Below are 19,617 nucleotides of genomic sequence, written 5' to 3' on the forward strand. Positions count from 1 at the left end.
TTATCCACTTTGGGGGCAAAAACACGAAAGCAGAATAATATCTGAATGGCGGCAAATTAGGAAAAGGGGAGATGCAACGAGACCTGGGTGTCATGGTTCATCATTCATTGAAAGTTGGCATGCAGTTACAGCAGGCGGTGAAGAAGGCAAATGGTATGTTGGCTTTCATAGCTAGGGGATTTGAGTATAGGAGCAGAGAGGTCTTACTGCAGTTGTACAGGGGCTTGGTGAGGCCTCACCTGGAATATTGTGTTCAGTTTTGGTCTCCTAATCTGAGGAAGGACGTTCTTGCTATTGAGGGAGTGCAGCAAAGGTTCACCAGACTGATTCCCGGGATGGCTGGACTGACATATGAGGAGAGACTGGATCGACTGGGCCTTTATTCACTGGAGTTTAGAAGGATGAGAGGGGATCTCATAGAAACATATAAAATTCTGACGGGACTGGACAGGTTAGATGCAGGAAGAATTTTCCCGATGTTGGGGAAGTCCAGAACCAGGGAACACAGACTAAGGATAAGGGGTAAGCCATTTAGGACTGAGATGAGGAGAAACTTCTTCACTCAAGAGAGTTGTTAACCTGTGGAATTCCCTACCGCAGAGAGTTGTTGATGCCAGTTCATTGATTATATTCAAGAGGGAGTTAGATGTGGCCCTTACGGCTAAAGGGATCAAGGGGTATGGAGAGAAAGCAGGAAAGGGGTACGAGGTGAATGATCAGCCATGATCTTATTGAATGGTGGTGCAGACACGAAGGGCCGAATGGCCTACTTCTGCACCTATTTTCTATGTTTCTATGCAATAGAATGCTCAAGAGTAAATAAAAAGTAGCTGCATGAAAAATATGTGGCATACAAAAAAGGGTGCCTGATTAGTGGTCCAGTCATACAGCGCCCATTTGGAAGAGGTCTCAAAGGAGGCTATTATCAATATTTTTTTAATTGTTCACTCTTCAGCACCCATAACCCCTGGCACCAGTGACCCATGTCTTCTGCACCATGGTCCTCTGCCTAGTGTCCCTAATGCCAAGCAAGGACAGTACCCAGGACTCAAGGTGCCTTCACTGGCTGCTGGCTCTTGTCAATAAGGCTCTAGTGCTTGTGGCAAGTCAAAGGGAAGTGTCAGTAAATGATGTAAATGGGAAGACTACAGATTATCTAACAAGATTATCCCGTTTGTGTATAGGAGCATATAGTGGGTTCCATTGTTAATCCCATGGTGTCTGTTGATTTTTAAAACTGCCAATATACCATACACCCACAAAGCCACTTCAAGCACTCATACGAGGATGAAGGAGCTCTTGATAGAAGTCATTTAGACTTTCACGGGTATAGAGAACTTGCATCTAGGAACATTTTTTTGTTTGGTACAGAAATTTTATTTTTCGATCCTGGGTTGTGGTGTCGCTGGCAAGGCCAGCGTTTATTGCCCATTCCTACTTGCCCTTGAGAAGGTGGTGGTGAGCTGCCTTCTTGAACCATTGCAGTCCTTGTATTGAAGGTACTCCCACAGTGCTGTGAGGGAGGGCGTTCCAGGAATTTGACCCAGCAATGATGAGGGAACGGCGATATATTTCCAAGTTAGAATGGTGTGTAACTTGGAGGGGAACTTGCAGGCGATGTGTTCCCATATGCCTGCTGCCCTTGTCCTACTAGGTAGTAGAGGTCATGTGTTTGGGAGGTGCTGCTGAAGAAGCTTTTGTAGTTGCTGCAGTGCATCTTATAGGTGGTGCACACTGCAGCCACGGTCATCATCATAAGCAGTCCCTCGGAATCGAGGAAGACTTGCTTCCACTCTTAGCATGAGTTCTTAGGTGGCTATACAGTCCAATATGAGAACTACAGTCTCTGTCACAGGTGGAACAGACAGTGGTTGAAGGGAAGGGTGGGCGGGGAGCCTGGTTTGCCGCATGCTCCTTCCGCTGCCTGCGCTTGATCTCTGCGACGATACTCGAGGAGCTCAGCGCCCTCCCAGATGCACTTCCTCCATTTAGGGTGGTCTTTGGCCATGGACTCCTAGGTGCTAGTGGGGATGTTGCACTTTATCAGGGAGGCTTTGAGGGCATCCTTGTAACGTTTCCTCTACCCACCGTTTGCCGTGGACGAGTTCCGAGTAGAACGCTTGCTTGGGAGCCATGGTACACTGGTGGAGGGAGTGAATGTTTAAGTTGGTGGATGGGATGCCAATCAAGCGGGTTGGTTTGTCCTGAATGGTGTCGAATTTCTTGAATGTTGGAGCTACACTCATCTGGCGAGTGGAGGCTAAGTAACGCAGATTTAAGTTAAACTTATCAAAGGAAATGAGAAATTTAGGTAACATCTCTTTAGTAAGAGCTTGATAGAATTGTGGGACAGAAAACCATGGCAGGATTTAATAAAGGACTAAATAACTCCTATTAGGGAACAGGGCTTAATCACAATAAAAAATCTGGTGGGAAGTTTGTATGGGGAGATTAGATGGACTGATGCTCTTCTGCCTGAGACATTACCATAGTAACATATAGTAGAGTTTAACCCTAAATTTTGGTTAGTACTGTTCACAATCTTTTTTTTCCCAAATTTGTAGAAACTGCGACATTGATTTTCTTTTAAAACAAATCTTTCTCATAGACTTATACGTCAAGCCATCATGTCCACACTGTAACTGTCAAATGGTGAGTAGCTTTATTTTTTTAAATAATTTCTATTATAAATATATTTTAGGTGATTTAAGAAGTAAGAACTAATATTGTAGGATAAATATAATATAGACAGGCAAATAATCTGCATTGTTGTAATTATTTCCATTAAGACCTTTTTTTAAATAACAGAATCAAAATTTTGAACAAGTAACACCTAGAAAAATCTCAAAGGAGCGTTTCTGGTAGGTATTTTCCCAGTACTTTGTAAATATAATTAGCGCACAGTGTTTGTCTCCAATCTATTTTAATTAATAGCATATTTATTTATCTTTTTTGATACACAGTCTGAAGTTGGATCATGAAGGAACCCATCAGTGTGTTGCTACTGGTCTAGTGTTTGAAGTGACAGAAAAAGTTGAAATAATTTACTCAATTCTGTCTTGGTGTAAATATAACACATTTCTGCAAGGCAACTGGAAACCTTGTGGCCCACTGTTTGATGTGAAGAGTGATCCAGCCTTACTAAAGAGCATTTACTTCCCTCATTCCCTCTGCTTGGCAGGTAAAAGTCTTTCTTTTGCAAATAATTGTAATTTTCTTGGTGTTTGGGGGAGAAATGGGCGCTAACTTTCAAAGTTGAATAAATTACTAATTTTTTTTAACTTAAAAAAATTTGGCGTTTGCACTCCAGGAAGGAAGTAGAGTGTTAAATCAAGCACTCCACTTCTGTCCAGGAGAACAACAGGCAGCAGGCGGGGTGATAGGTGTGCAGCACTGCACAATGGGTCGTGCAGCACTGCCGCGTTGGAAGGCTTCTCTTCTCCTTTAAAGGGAAGAGCTATCGCTGCAGGCTCTGCAAAGGAAAAATTTAACCTGGACCCCAAAGGCAGCCGTGATCCGGCCCGATCAGTCCAATGTATTGCAGCAGAGTGCCAGGCTGATTGATTGCGGAGGAAAAAAATTCAAAGAGAGCATTTCAGCATTTTTTTTTTTACTTACCTCGGCCATCTCGCCTTTAAGCATCACTCCCGAAGCGCCCGGCCTCCCGATGAACGCCTCCAGCAGCTGCCGGTGTTTTTGCCCATCAATGCTGCAGGGGACGGAACCGAAGTTCAGGTATGGAGCGCTACCAGGGTGATGCACACGGCGATGACGTCACGATCCCCGGGCGAAGGAGGTCGGGGCGCAACGCTATACTGCCGCTGCAAACCTCCCGCCGAATATAGCGGGAGTCGATCTTTTTGCCCACCTGGTCGATAAGTGCTTAGTGCCCCGTTATCGCCCCCGAGGCGATAACAGGACCCAAGTTCTAGTCCTTTGTGCTTCCACATTTGCAGCTGACTTTCACACCATCCTCCACTAGGTGGCATAATAAACTCAGTTTGCAGCGTCAATATTCTGTCGATCAGACAACAGCAGTCACGTACCAGTGAGTGTGATCATAGTACCCACTGATTTCCTTTGTTATTGTCAGTTGGACTGGTAAAGCCAGTAGAATTTTAAAACAAATGTACTTTTTTTTTTCCTCACCCCACAAAAAGATTATTTCATGTTTTCCTCTCATTTATGTTCCCTGTATTGTTTGCTGATGAGAGCAAACCGATGACCTTTATGTCAGGTCCCTATAAGCTCTGAAGCTATCAGGTACATTGGCATGGATTGACCATCCGCTCCAATTTTCAAACCATCTTTCTGGGAAGTGTCTTGACTTGGTGTTTCTCCTAAATGACCCAGTTAACATCAGGAGCTGGCATGGAGTTACTTTATTCCGGCCGATCTCAGTACTTTATTCACAAAATGATATCTAACATGTTTGAACCAATTGTTTTACCTTTGCAAATTTGTGTCCTATGCTTTACAGATCACTCACCTGATTTACAATTTGGAATTTTACACATAAAGGACAAGAAATCTGAAATAGAGCCGACGACTGATCATTCAACAACACACGCTCAATGGAATGTGAGCTCCTTGTCACCTGTTGGGCCAATCGTTCAGACCTCTTCCGAAGTTGTTCAACATCACGGTGTTGTGCTGATTTACAAAGTCATTAACAACCACCAGTCCTTATCATTTAATGTGTATATGGCAGCAAACAATCACTCCGTTATTCAGGTATGAGTTATTCCAGCTCTACTAATTAAGATACAATTAGTTATAGCTGCACGTTGTGTTAAGTTACAATATTATTTTGGTCATATTTGAGTGGGATTGTTTAGTTAATTGTTGGTGCAAACAAAATGTTAATTAAATGGACAGATTTCAATATGAATGTACTTGTTCATTTTCAGGATATCATAAAAGCTGAAAAACAGAAATCTGTAAAAATTTATAAACCTACTCCATGCCACACAAAGCTGATTATTGGAAAAACATATCGACTCCTGAGTGACCCACCAGCTGAGATAAATCCTGGGGTATGTTGTGGGAAACAATTATCGATTTATTTCAGCTGCTTACATGAAAAATTTTCTGATATATATTTATATATATTTATTATACAAAAACTCAACAAACCATTTCACGTTGATGACTAGGATCTAAATAATTATACTTGAATCCATGCTACTTTCCATTGTCCTAAAATATCCTCTTAAATCTGATAAGCTATAGTAAAATAATAACATAATGTAATGTATGCACCGGTGCGTATGCTGACAGGTATGTTGAGCTATTGAGTTGGGAGTGTCTCAGCCAGTCACATGATGTCCACAAAACTCAACAAAACCCCAGCCAGTTGGGTTCAGGGGATCCACAATGAGGCAGGTGGTTGTGAGCCTGGTGGATAAACTGGTAATGTGTAGTGTGATTGTTGAACCATTTGCTAATAAACCAACAAGTTCTTAATAGCAATGCGTTGCTATGAATTCTTAAACAAAGAACCCATAAAGCAAATAAAAACAACATAAGAAATAGGAGCAGGTGTAGGCCATTTGGCCCCTCGAGCCTGCTCCACCATTCAATAAAATTATGGCTGATCTGATCTTGGCCTCAACTCATGGATTCAGGTATAATTGTTTAGATCCTAGGTCTGGGAAATTAGGGACGCGTGCAATAAGGGTACAGCAGTTATCATGGGTGACTTTAATCTACATATTGATTGGGCTAACCAAACTGGTAGCAATACTGTGGAGGAGGATTTCCTGGAGTGTATAAGGGATGGATTTCTAGACCAATATGTCGAGGAACCAACTGGAGAGCAGGCCATCCTAGACTGGGTCTTGTGTAACGAAAGAGAATTAATTAGCAATCTGGTCTAATTGGGGAAGAGTGACCCTAATATGGTAGAATTCTTCATTAAGATGGAGAGTGACACAGTTAATTCGGAGACTAGGGTCCTGAACTTAAAGAAAGGAAACTTAGACGGTATGAGATGTGAATTGGCGAGGATAGACTGGAGAATGATACTTAAAAGATTGACGGTGGATAGGCAGACATTTAAATATCACATGGATGAACTACATCAATTATACATCCCTGCCTGGCGTAAGAATAAAAAAGGGAAGATGGCTCAACTGTGGCTAACAAGGGAAATTAGGGAAAGTATTAAATCCAAGGAAGAGGCATATAAATTGGCCAGAAAAAGCAGCAAACCTGAGGACTGGGAGAAATTTAGAATTCAGCAGAGGAGGACTAAGGGTTTAATTGGGAGGGGGAAAATAAAGTATGAGTGTAAGCTTGCAGGGAACACACAAACTGACTGCAAAAGCTTCTATAGATATGTGAAGAGAAAAAGATTAGTGGAGACTAATGTAGGTCCCTTGCAGTCAGAATCAGGTGAATTCATAATGGGGAACAAGGAAATGGCAGACCAATTGAAGAAATACTTTGGTTCTGTCTTCACAACGGAAGACACAAATAACCTCCCGAAAATACTTGGGGACCGAGGGTCTAGCGAGAAGAGGGAACTGAGGGAAATCCTTATTAGTCAGGAAATGGTGTAAGGGAAATTGAAGGGACTGAATGAAGGCCGATAAATCCCCAGGGCCTGATAGTCTGCATCCCAGAGTACTTAAGGAAGTGGCCCTAGAGAAAGTAGATGCATTGGTGGTCATTTTCCAACATTCCATGGAATCTGGTTCAGTTCCTATGGATTGGAAGGTAGCTAATGTAACCCTACTTTTTAAAAAAGGAGGGAGAGCGAAAGCAGGGAATTATAGACCGGTTAGCCTGACATCGGTGGTGGAGAAAATGCTGGAATCAATAATTAAAGATGTAATAGCAGCGCATTTGGAAAACAGTGACAGGATCGGTCCAGTCAGCATGGATTTATGAAAGGGAAATCATGCTTGACAAATCTTCCAGAGTTTTTTGAGGAGGTAACTAGTAGAGTAGATAAGGGAGAATCAGTGGATGTGATGGATTGGGACTTTCAAAAGGCTTTTGACAAGGTCCCACACAGGAGATTAGTGTGCAAAATTAAGGCACATGGTATTGGGGGTAATGTATTGACGTGGATAGAGAACTGGTTGGCAGACAGGAAGCAAAGAGTGGGAATAAACGGGTCTTTTTCAGAATGGCAGGCAGTGACTAGTGGGGTGCCGCAGGGTTCAGTGCTGGGACCCCAGCTATTTACAATATACATTAATGATTTAGACGAAGGAATTGAATGTAATATCTCCAAGTTAGCAGATGTCACTAAGCTGGATAGCAGTGCAAGCTGTGAGGAGGATGCTAGGAGGCTGCATGGGGACTTGGACAGGTTAGGTGAATGGGCAAATGCATGGTAGATGCAGTATAATGTGGATAAATGTGAAGGGCTATAGTGATAGGAGATTCAATAGTTAGGGGAGCAGATAGGCGCCACACAAAAGGTTACTGCAGAAGATAAAGGTACGCGGAGTCAGAGGAAATGTATTACCATGGATCGAGAATTGGCTGGCTAACAGAAAGCAGAGAGTCGGGATAAATGGGTCCTTTTCGGGTTGGAAATCGGTGGTTAGTGGTGTGCCACAGGGATCGGTGCTGGGACCACAACTGTTTACAATATACATAGATGACCTGGAAGAGGGGACGGAGTGTAGTGTAACAAAATTTGCAGATGACACAAAGATTAGTGGGAAAGCGGGTTGTGTAGAGGACACAGAGAGGCTGCAAAGAGATTTAGATAGATTAAGCGAATGGGCTAAGGTTTGGCAGATGGAATACAATGCGAGATCATCCACCTTGGGAAAAAAAAACAGTAAAAGGGAATATTATTTGAATGGGGAGAAATTACAACATGCTGTGGTGCAGAGGGACCTGGGGGTCCTTGTGCATGAAACTCTTTTAGGATCCTTGTGCATGAATCCCAAAAAGATAGTTTGCAGGTGCAGCAGGTAATCAGGAAGGCGAATGGAATGTTGGCCTTCATTGCGAGAGAGATGGAGTACAAAAGCAGGGAGGTCCTGCTGCAATTGTACAGGGTATTGGTGAGGCCACACCTGGAGTATTGCGTGCAGTTTTGGTCACCTTACTTAAGGAAGGATATACTAGCTTTGGAGGGGGTACAAAGACGATTCACTAGGCTGATTCCGGAGATGAGGGGGTTACCTTATGATGATAGATTGAGTAGACTGGGTCTTTACTCGTTGGAGTTCAGAAGGATGAGGGGTGATCTTATAGAAACATTTAAAATAATGAAAGGGATAGACAAGATAAAAGCAGAGAGGTTGTTTCCACTGGTCGGGGAGACTAGAACTAGGGGGCACAGCCTCAAAATACGGGAGAGCCAATTTAAAACCGAGTTGAGAAGGAATTTCTTCTCCCAGAGGGTTGTGAATCTGTGGAATTCTCTGCCCAAGGAAGCAGTTGAGGCTAGCTCATTGAATGTATTCAAATCACAGATAGTTAGATTTTTAACCAATAAGGGAATTAAGAGTTATGGGGAGCGGGCGGGTAAGTGGAGCTGAGTCCACGGCCAGATCAGCCATGATCTTGTTGAATGGCGGAGCAGGCTCGAAGGGCTAGATGGCCTCCTCCTGTTCCTAATTCTTATGTTCTTATGTTCTTATCCACCTTGGTGGCAAAAACAGGAAGGCAGATTATTATCTGAATGGTGACAGATTAGTAAAAGGGGAGGTGCAACGAGACCTGGGTGCCATGGTACATCAGTCATTGAAGGTAGGCATGCAGGTACAGCAGGCAGTAAAGAAAGCAAATGGCATGCTGGCCTTCATAGCGAGGGGATTGGAGTATAGGAGCAGGGAGGTCTTACTGCAGTTGTACAGGGCCTTGGTGAGACCACACCTTGAGTATTGTGTGCAGTTTTGATCTCCTAATCTGAGGAAGGACATTCTTGCTATTGAGGGAGTGCAGCGAAGATTTGCCAGACTGATTCCCGGGATGGCAGGACTGACCTATGAAGAAAGACTTGATCGACTAGGCTTATATTCACTGGAATTTAGAAGAATGAGGGGGCATCTTATAGAAACATATAAAATTCTGACGGGATTGGACAGGTTAGATGCAGGAAGAAGGTTCCCCATGTTGGGGAAGTCCAGAACCAGGGTCATAGTCTAAGGATAAGGGGTAAGCCATTTAGAACTGAGATGAGGAGAAACTTCTTCACTCAGAGAATTGTGAACCTGTGAATTCTCTACCACAGAAAGATATTGAGGCCAGTTCATTAGCTCTATTCTTACAGCTAAAGGGATCAAGAGGTATGAGAGAAAGCAGGAATGGGTTACTGAAGTTGCATGATCAGCTATGATCATATTGAATGGTGGTGCAGGCTCGAAGGGCCGAATGGCCTACTCCTGCACCTATTTTCTATGTTTCTATGTTTTCCTGCCCGCTCCCCATAATACCAAAATCTGTCTATCTGCCCCTTAAATATATTCAATGTCCCAGCCCTCACACCTCTCTGAGGTAGAGAATTCCAAAGATTCATGACCCTCTGAGAGAAGAAATTCCTCCTAATTTTCGTTTTAAATGGGCGTCTCCTTATTCTGAAACTATGGCCCCTAGTTCTAGATTTCACCACGAGGGAAACATCCTCTCTGCATCCACCCTCCACAGAATCTTATATGTCTCAATAAGATCATCTCTAATTATTCTAAACTCCAATGAGTATAGGCCCAATCTTTCTTCCTAAGACAACCCCTTCATCTCAGGAATGAACTTTCTCTGAACTGCCTCCAATGCAAGTATATCCCTCCTTGAATCATCTTCTCTGTTTAGGCAGTTCCCCAGAGTCGAGGATGACTTCCTTCCACACTAAAATGAGTTCTAAGGTGACTGATGAGACCAATGCGGGATCTACAGTCTCTGTCACAGGTGGGGCAGATGGTGGTTGGAGGGATGGGTCGGTGGAGTGCTCCTTCCGCTATTTGTACTTGGCTTCCGTGTGCTCCCAGCGAAGAGACTCGATGTGTTCGGCGCCTTCTTGGATGCTTCTCCTTCACTTTGAGTGGTCTTGGGCCAAAGATTCCCAAGAGTCGATGAGGATGTTACTTTTTTTTTTTAAAAAGAGTCTTTGAGGGTGTCCTTGAAGCATTTTCTCTGCCCTCCTGAGGCTCGCCTGATGTGAGGTAGCTTGGAGTAGAGTGCTTGTTTCGGGAGTTTAGTATTGGCCATGCAGACAATGTGGCCTGTCCATCGGAGCTGATCAAGCGTGGTCAATGCGAAAAGACTAGAAGTGTTCAGTGAAGGAGACCAAAACTATACGCAGTACTCTAAATGTGGTCTCACCAACACCCTGTACAGTTGTAGCGAGACTTCCCTACTTTTATACTGCGTTTCCCTTGCAATAAAGGCCAACATTCCATTTGCCTTCCTAATTACTTGCTGTACCTGTATGTTAACTTTCTGTGTTTCATGTACAAGGACCCACATATCCCTCTGTACTGCAGCATTTTGCAGTCTCCATTTGCTTTTTTATTCTTCCTACCAAAGTGGATAATCTCACATTTTCCCACATTATACTCCATCTGCAAAATTTTTGTCCACTTACTTAACCTATCTATATCTCTTTGCAGATACTTTGTGTCTTCACAACTTGCTTTCCCACTTATCTTTGTACCATCGTCAAATTTGGTACAGTGCAGTCGGTCCCTTCATCTATAGATTGTAAATAGTTGAGGCCCCAGCACCGATCCCTATGGCAGCCCACTAGTTACAGTTTGCCAACCGGAAAATGACCCATTTATCCCGACACTCTCCTCTATCCATGCTAATATATTATCCTCAACCCTGTTAAAAGGTTATTGCACAAGATAAAAGTTATGTGGCACTTTATCGAATGCCTTCTGAAAATCCAAATGCACTACATCTACTGGTTCCCCTTTATCCACCCTGCTCATTACATCCTCAAAGAACAGCAGCAAATTTGTCAACCATGATTTCCCTTTCATAAAACCATGCTGACTCTGCTTGATTGTATTATGATTTTCTAATTGTCCTGCTACTGCTTCCTTAATAATGGACTCCAGCATTTTCCCAATGACAGATGTTAGGCTAACTGGTCTATAGTTTCCTGCATTCTGTCTCCCTTCCTTCTTGAATAGGGGGGTTACATTAATCTTGGAATCTACTTAATATGGTGGGACCTGAAGCTGCATTTAGCAATCTAAATTTAGCCTGCAATCAAGTGTCTTCAGTGGTTGTAACCGTACTAATTTGTTAATTGTTAGTGCTGCCGTTTTAGAAAAATACTATCTTGTTTTGGTAAGAGAGATAGAGTGGATTATAAGAAATAAAGAGCTTGTATTTATGTAGCACCTTTCATGATCTCAGGACATCCCAAAGCTCTTCACAGAAAATGTATTACTTTTAAAATATAGTCACTGTTGTAATGTAGATAAACGTGGTAGCTAATTTGCAAACAGCAAGATCCTGTAAACAACAGTGAGATAAAGGAACAATTAAACTATTTTAGTGCTGATGATTGAAAAAGAAAGACTTGCATTTATATAGTGCCTTTTACGATCACTGGATATCTCAAAGTGCTTCACAGCCAAGGAACTACTTTTGGAGTGTAGTCACTGTTGTAATGTGGGAAACGCGGCAGCCAATTTGCGCACAGCAAGCTCCCAAATACAACAATGTGATAATGACCAGATAATCTGTTTTTGTTATGTTAATTGCGGGATAATATTGGCCAGGACACCAGGAGAACTGCCCTGCTCTTCTTCAAATAGTACTAAGGGATCTTTAATATCCACATGAGAGAGCAGACAAGACCTCGGCACTTCCAGTAGTGCAGCACTCACTCAGTATTGAACTGGAGTGTCAGCCTTGGTTATGTGCTCAGGTCGTGGACCAACAACTATTTGACTCAGAGGTGAGATCGCTACCACTGAGGCACGGCTGATTACAGATAATCCATCAGCATTATGTACATTAAGATCTTTTATTATTTAGCACTGTACAAGCAAAGATTGACTATGTTTTTTACAAAAATCACCATTTTTCTCTATAATTAGATGTTATGTGCTGCTCATAAATTGCCCTACATTTTAAGAATGAGTCATCTGGTTATTTAGAACTTGTTGCGAGTACTAACTTGCATGGTTTTTTTTCCAGATCTTGTTTTTAAATCTCCCTCAAGTGTTTATCTTTTTTCTTCCTTATTGGATTGGTCTTGTGTTAATTTAGTCAGCTTACTTTCTCTCATTCCAACCTTCCTTTATAAGAACATAAGAATTAGGAGCAGTACTAGGCCATACAGCTCCTCGAGCCTGCTTCACCATTCAATAAGATCATGCCTGATCTTCGATCTCAACTCCACTTTCCTGCCTTATCCCCTTATCCCTTGATTCCCCTAGAGTCCAAAAGTCTATCTATCGCAGCCTTGAATGTACTCAACAACTGAGCATTCACAGCCCTTTGGGGTAAAGAATTCCAAAGATTCACATCCTTCTGAGTGAAGAAATTCATCCTAATCTCAATATTAAAAGGCTGACTCCTTATCCTAAGACTATGCCCCCCTAGTTCTAGACTCTGCAGCCAGGGGAAAGAATCTCTCAGCATTTATCCTGTCAATCCCCTTCACAATGTTATTCTGAGTGGAAAAATTTGTGTGGCTTTTCACACGTTAACACCACAAGATGGTGCTAAAATGCCGTTGAAAGCTGTAACGACAGCTGATGCCGGTTCCAGCGCCGTACACCATATTGATGTTGCTGGTAGCACTGCCGGTAACTTCGATCACCAGGGACCTCGCCATCATGGAGATCATGACATCAGTGAGTGCGCAAGGCTCACTGGACATCCAATGTCCCAACTTCATTATAGCCACTTAGCTTAACGTCAATGCAGAACAACAACAGGAAGAGCTGGTGCCTACCAGCAGGAAACAGGGTGCAGTGATATTTAAAGGTACCATCCCCAATCAGCTCCAACTAACATGGTTCTGCAGTTTCAGTGCCTGTTTGCTACTCCCTGCATCTGAACCGGCTTTCTTTAGTTATTTCAAGTTTTTTTGGTGACAGGGTGTGTTGATTCAAATGCAGAAGTCACTCATTATTTGTTAAAGGCTTCTGCTCACAACACTTCCTCATAGTCATGGGGGCTGACAAGGCAGAGGAGGATGAGGAGGGAGGGGATGAGGCAGAGGTCAGGTGGGCAAAGACAGCAAGACAATCAGTCTTCCGGACAGGCTGTCCGTCACTGGCTCATCAGACTCCAATTCGCATGAATGAAACTCCAGATCCCCGTAGCTCACCATATCCCCACCAGACAATCCCTGTCTCATGCCATATCACAGTGTCCTCCTGAGCATTGTGTGAAGAGTGTTGTACAGATGGTGGTATTTTGAAGCTTTCACTCACCCTGACCACTCGTGTGAGCTCGTTAACTTCCTCCTGTACTGTATGTGGGTCCCGAGGAGCACAGTGCTGCCCCCTAACAAAGTGTGCCATCTCCCTCCATATAGTCTGGCAGACTTGTGGCAAGGGTCTCCTGTTAGTTGTGGGGTACAGGACTGCCCACCTTCTCTTTACCGCTAAAACCAATGCCTCCAAAGCTTCCTCGGAAAAACTCCGGGCTCTCTCCCTGGGGCAGAGATCTGCCATCAGGATTTGTAAATAAGTGCTCCTTCTCCTTGCTGTTCTTCTTATGATTGTTGAGGCAGCTGCACACCCAACAACGCTGAGAATGAGGTGCTGCAGCATCAATGAACCTCCCCTTTAAGTAGTGAAAAAAGCCTGTGGCAATCATTACTTGTGTTTAGACTGTCCCCGATATTGGTTCATCTTTTCATTGTTACGCCAACGAGCTTGAATCATGACTGCAATCATTTTAATGAGTGAAGATGAATTTTGCATGCAACCTGGATGATTTGCAGGTGGCGCTACTTAACCATTTTTAATCTAATTTCTTGGCTATAATGAATTTGAATGTTTCAAGTATCAATGGCCAGAATTTTAATAGGGAGGCTGTTTGTGAGCGAGGCAGGGGTGGGGGTGGAGGGCTTGGAAGTGGTTGGGAAACCTGGAAAAAGTGTCTGTAATCAAGATCTTAAGAATATCTCTGACTTTCTTTTCTTATTATGTATTTCTCTTACCCAAGGGACAAGTTGTTATTTTTTTAACTTAAAGCCTCCTTTGTTTCATGTCAAACATATGGCTTTGTATCTCTTTACACAGATCCTCTATTTGGATTGTATTCAAACACTTAGCTGATTCTCTTGCTTCATTATTTTGTTCTGGTTTTGTTTGTGCATGCACATGCTTATCTCAGTGTTCTGTGTAGCTTCATATCACAAAATGCTTCCACACTTGTTTCAAGCCCCATCTATTTTATATGCCTAGTCCTGTCATGTTGTATTGTACCAATCATGCCTACACAGCATACCTATTCGTTTACCACTCCAGTCCTTTATATTTTTTTATCTTCTTTTTCTAAGAGATCTTTGTTGTTCAAATCAGGGACTTCTGCACCTGCTAGTCCACTGGGTTGGGATATGGTTTATCATATATATCTGGCAAAGGTTACAGCTCAATCAGTTCTCATGCAGCAGCCTCTCTTCTTCGTTACAAGTGGTGTAGCTGGATTCGTTTTGTTAAATGGCTCTGACTTTCATAAGTCGAAGCAGCCTGCCCAGTAGCATAATACATGAATGTACCATTACACTGCGCCATTGAGTTGTACAGTGTGGCTAACATGAACCATTCCCTCTCTGGAAAACTTACAGATTGAGTTAGGCTGTTGGAGGAGTTTCCCTCAGGGAAGAAATATCAATGGGAGAGTAATCCAGGGCATACCTTCTTGTGGCTAGTTACAGAACAGGAGTGGCTCATTTGACCATTGGCTGGGAAGTAGTGAACAATATAGAGAACCTAAAAGAGGGAAGAGTTTCCTTGATAGCTTAGCAAATTTATCCAGTGATTAGCTAAACCATGCAGTTCTAGAAGAGTCTGGTTTCAATACTGCTACAGTAGTGTGATAGTCATCATAGTGAATTAGCCACTCAGACATTGTGAGTTCATATCCCATCATGGCAATTTGTGGGATGGAACTCAATAAATCTGGCAATCTGTGGGCTGGCATCAGAAAAAATTCCCATTTAAAAACTGCTGAATTGTTGGGAACCTGCCAGTCCTACCTAGTTCAGCCTACCCGTGACTCCAGTCCCATGTTATCTGGTTGACTCTTAACATCTTCTGAAATGACCTAACAAGCCACTCAATTGTAAAAACCATCGCGATCTCACCACCACCACCCTCTCAGGGCAATTAAGAATGTACAATAAGTGTGATCTTGCCAGCATCAGCCACATTCTGGCAACAAATAAAATTAAAAATCCTCAGTCTGCTGGCTGATTTCAGATTGGATGGCAGTAGTTGCACCATAAATTATGGGTTACGGAGGAGAAAATTAGCCAAAGTTCCATTTCCTGATTGGTATCCAGTATCACGTGATCGAAATGGGTATTGGATGAGGATAGGCTCAGACTCAGTTGTATTGCACTATGGTTATAAACATCCTGCTGATATTTATTGGTTATACAGAGCTTCCACACCCAGCAAATAGCCTCAATTAATGGAGAGCAGGTTTAATATTCGCTGCTGCAATGCATCTCTGACCTGCACACCATTCTATCAATGAACTGAGATGGCAGTGCAGGATCACTGAATTGCCCTTTATTGTCAAGGGATATCTAATGATCACCTTGATGTGTAAATGTATCAAGCAATGAGCCAATGCCTTTACAAGGAAGGGAGGGGGGAAATTGACAGAGAAAAATGAATGTGAAAAAGATTAAAAGATTTAAAAAAGGCGAAAATTATTGTGCAATTGGGATTGCTGTGCTCCTGCATTCTATCGTGCAAGTGGAGGGGGGAATTGAATTTAGCAAGGTCAGATCAATATCATCATTTGAATGAACTCCCTGCATATTTTCCACAAGTACGAATGGTGCATAAATAGAAAGGTGCAAAGGTGCAGTAAAGGGTGGCCGCTTCACTTTAACTTTAACATAGCTGCTTGTTATGGCTCCAATGATGGGCAGCCATGGAAGGTTGGCAGGGCAGCACCCATTGACAGTGATAAGAACATAAGAAGTAGGAACAGGAGTAGGCAACCTGGCCTCTCGAGCCTGCGCCGCCATTTAATAAGATCATGGCTGATCTGATCATGGACTTCCCTGCCCGCTCCCCATAACCATTTACTTCCTTATCGCTCAAAGATCTGTCTATCTCCGCCTTAAATATATTCAATGATCCAACCTCCAAAGCTCTCTGGGTCGGACAATTCCATAGATTTACAACCCTCTGAGAGAAGAAATTCCTCTTAATCTCAGTTTTAAATGGGCGGCCCTTATTCTGAGACATAGGGCTCAATTTTCCCCAGTGATTTGTGCCGTTTTTTTGGAGTAGGCTGCTCTTTTTGGCCTAAGTTGAAAAACCAGTTTCCCCAATCAATTTGCACCAGTGTAACTCAGTTAGTTACGATTTTTTTAGGTCAGTTTTTTTTCAGCCAAACCAGCCACCTACGCCAATTAGGGAAGTTTGGCCAGTTGAGAGTTACTCTGGTTGTGCTCAGGCCAGTGTATGTGGCTGCTGCTGAAAAACCTTCCCTAGAGTTAAGCAAGTCGGCGCAGGTAAGGAAATCGGCCCAGACACACTAAACGAATTGAAAAACACACAGCAGCAGCTGACCTCCAACCCTGCCCGACGGCTGTCCGGTCCCATTTTTGGTCTCCATTCTCGCAGTCCAGTTCCATTCGCGGTTCCCGGTTCACACACACACAGAGACAGACAGATAGACAGAGAGAGAGAAAGAGAGAGAGAAATGGGGACCGGACCTTAGCGTATTTAGGCCCCATAAAATCGGCCGTAACTCTTCAAGTACGCCAAAAAAATGCTTTGGGAAAAATTGAGCCCTATGTCCCCTAGTTTTAGTTTTTCCTATGAGTGGAATTATCCTCTCTGCATCCACCTTGTCGAGCCCCCTCATTATCTTATATATTTTGATAAGATCACCTCTCATTCTTCTGAACTCCAATGTGTATAGACCCAACTTACTCAACCTATCTTCATCATCTCCGGAATCAAACGAGTGAACCTTCTCTGAATAGCCTCCAATGCAAGAATACCTTCCTTAAATACAGAGACAAAAACTGTACGCAGTACTCTCGGTGTGGCCTCACCAATACCCTGTACTGTTGTAGCAGGACTTCTCTGCTTTTATACTCTATCCCCCTTGCAATAAAGGCCAACATTGCATTTGCCTTCCTGATTACTTGCTGTACCTGCATACTAACTTTTTGTGTTTCATGTACAAGGGCCACCAGGTCCCTCTGTACTGCAGCACTATGCAATTTTTCTCCATTTAAATTATAATTTGTTTTTCTATTTTTTCTGACAAAGTGGATAACGTCACATTTTTCCACATTATGCTCCATCTGCCAACTTTTTGCCCACTCACTTAGCCTGTCTATATCCCTTTGCAGATTTTTTGTGTCCTCCTCACAATTTGCTTTCCCACCCATCTTTGTATCATCAGCAAACTTGGTTACATTACACTCGGTCCCTTCATCCAATTCATTAATATAGACTGTCAATAGTTGAGGCCCCAGCACAGATCCATGTGGCACCCCACTAGTTACTGTCTGCCAACCAGAAAATTACCCATTTATCCCGACGCTCTAGTTTCTGTTAGTTAGGCAATCCTCTATCCATGCTAATCTATTACCCTCAACCCTGTGAACTTTTATCTTGTGCAGGCACCTTATCGAATGCCTTCTGGAAATCCAAATACACCACATCCACTGGTTCCCCCTTATCCACCCTGTTCGTTACATCCTCAAAGAACTCCAGCAAATTTGTCAAACATGATTTCCCTTTCATAAAACCATGCTGACTCTGCATGATTGTATTATGATTTTCTAAATGTCCTGCTACTACTTCCTTAAAAATGGACTCCAACATTTTCCCAAATGACAGTTGTTCGGCTAACTGGTCTATAGTTTCCTGCTTTTTGTCTGCCTCCTTTTTTAAATTACATTTGCGGTTTTCCAATCTGCTGGGACCGCCCCAGAATCCAGGGAATTTTGGTAGATTACAACCAATGCATCCACTATCTCTGCAGCCACTTCTTTTTTAAGATCCTAGGATGTAAGCCATCAGGTCCAGGGGATTTGTCTGCTTTTAGTCCCACTATTTTACCGAGTACTATTGCATTCGTGATAGTGATTGTATTATGTTCCTCCCTCCCTCCCTATAGCTCCTTGATTCTCCACTACTAGAATGTTTTTAGTGTCTTCTACCATGAAGACCGATACAAAATATTTGTTTAACATCTCTGCCATTTCCCTATTCTCCATTATTAATTCCCCAGTCTCGTCTTCTAGGAGACCAACATTTACTTTAGCCACTCTTTTCCTTTTTATGTACCTGTAGAAATTCTTACTACAGGTATCTGTTTTTATATTTCATGCTAGTTTACTTACATAATCTATCTTCCCTCAATTATTTTTTTAGTCGTTCTTTGCGGGCTTTTAAAAGTTTCCCAATCCTCTGGCCTCCCACTAGTCTTGGCCACATTGTATGCCCTTGTTTTCAATTTGATACCATCCCTTATTTCCTGAGTTAGCCATGGATGGTTATCTCTTCTATTACAGTCTTTCCTTCTCATTGGGATATATTTTTGTTGCGAGTTATGAAATAGCTCCTTAAATGTCTGCCACTGCTCATCAACCGTCCCATACTTTAATCTATTTTCCCAATCCACTTTAGCCAACTCTGCCCTCATACCTTTGTAGTCTCCTTTATTTAAGCTTAGGACCCTGGTTTGAGAACCAACTGTCTCACCCTCCAACTGAATTTGATATTCAACCATGCTATGATCACTCATTCCTAGAGGGTCCTTTACTAGGAGATAATTTATTAATCCTGTCTCATTACACAGTACCAGATCTAAGATAGCCTGCTCCCTGGTAGGTTCCGCAATGTACTGTTCAAGGAAACTATCCCGAATACACTCTATGAACTCTTCCTCAAGGCTACGATGGCCAATTTGCTTTGTCCAATCAATATGAAGGTTAAAATCAGCCATGATTATTGCCATTCCTTTATTACAAGCCTCCATTTTTTCTTGATTTATACTCCATCCAACATTGTAGCTACTGTTAGGGGGCCGATAGACTATGCCCACCAGCGACTTTTTCCCCTTAGTGTTCCTTATCTCCATCCAAGCTGATTCAACATCTTGATCTTGATAGTTTGGATGGTCTTCTGTAATGAGTAAACAAAGGAGGATAGCCAGATTTAGAGCCATGGTGAAACCAGCTCTGTACTCCAATGAGGAGCAAACATAGCAGGAGGTGGCTGATAGAGTGAATGTTATCTCCCATGTCCACAGGTTAAGGGAGCAGATGAGGAAGAATGTCAAAATCAGGCTGCCCACAGTTTGACACCTTAAATTAAGCCTACGCCCATAATTTGCACCCCACAAGCACTATGCCCTGAATGAGGGAAGTAAAGGCAGAACTTCTCACACTTGCACTTCCATTTCTATAATGCTTCATCAGCATGAACTTTGTGACAGGCACTTAAGAATGCTTTGAAAGTTACA

At 42.7% G+C, this 19,617-nt stretch overlaps 1 protein-coding gene across 2 annotated transcripts in view; it reads left to right on the forward strand.

Moving 5' to 3' along the window:
* Positions 1–19,617, forward strand: part of LOC139265370 (uncharacterized) — a 99,261-nt gene that overhangs the window by 60,588 nt on the left and 19,056 nt on the right. For both annotated transcript variants that reach the window (XM_070882342.1, XM_070882343.1), the window contains exons 9-13: positions 2,609–2,652; positions 2,809–2,861; positions 2,964–3,181; positions 4,481–4,734; positions 4,911–5,036. In XM_070882342.1, the coding sequence (XP_070738443.1) occupies positions 2,609–2,652; positions 2,809–2,861; positions 2,964–3,181; positions 4,481–4,734; positions 4,911–5,036 (695 nt within the window). The remainder of the gene's footprint in view (positions 1–2,608; positions 2,653–2,808; positions 2,862–2,963; positions 3,182–4,480; positions 4,735–4,910; positions 5,037–19,617) is intronic.

This window comes from Pristiophorus japonicus, chromosome 6, assembly GCF_044704955.1.
Source record: "Pristiophorus japonicus isolate sPriJap1 chromosome 6, sPriJap1.hap1, whole genome shotgun sequence".
In the NCBI taxonomy this organism is placed as follows: domain Eukaryota; kingdom Metazoa; phylum Chordata; class Chondrichthyes; family Pristiophoridae; genus Pristiophorus; species Pristiophorus japonicus.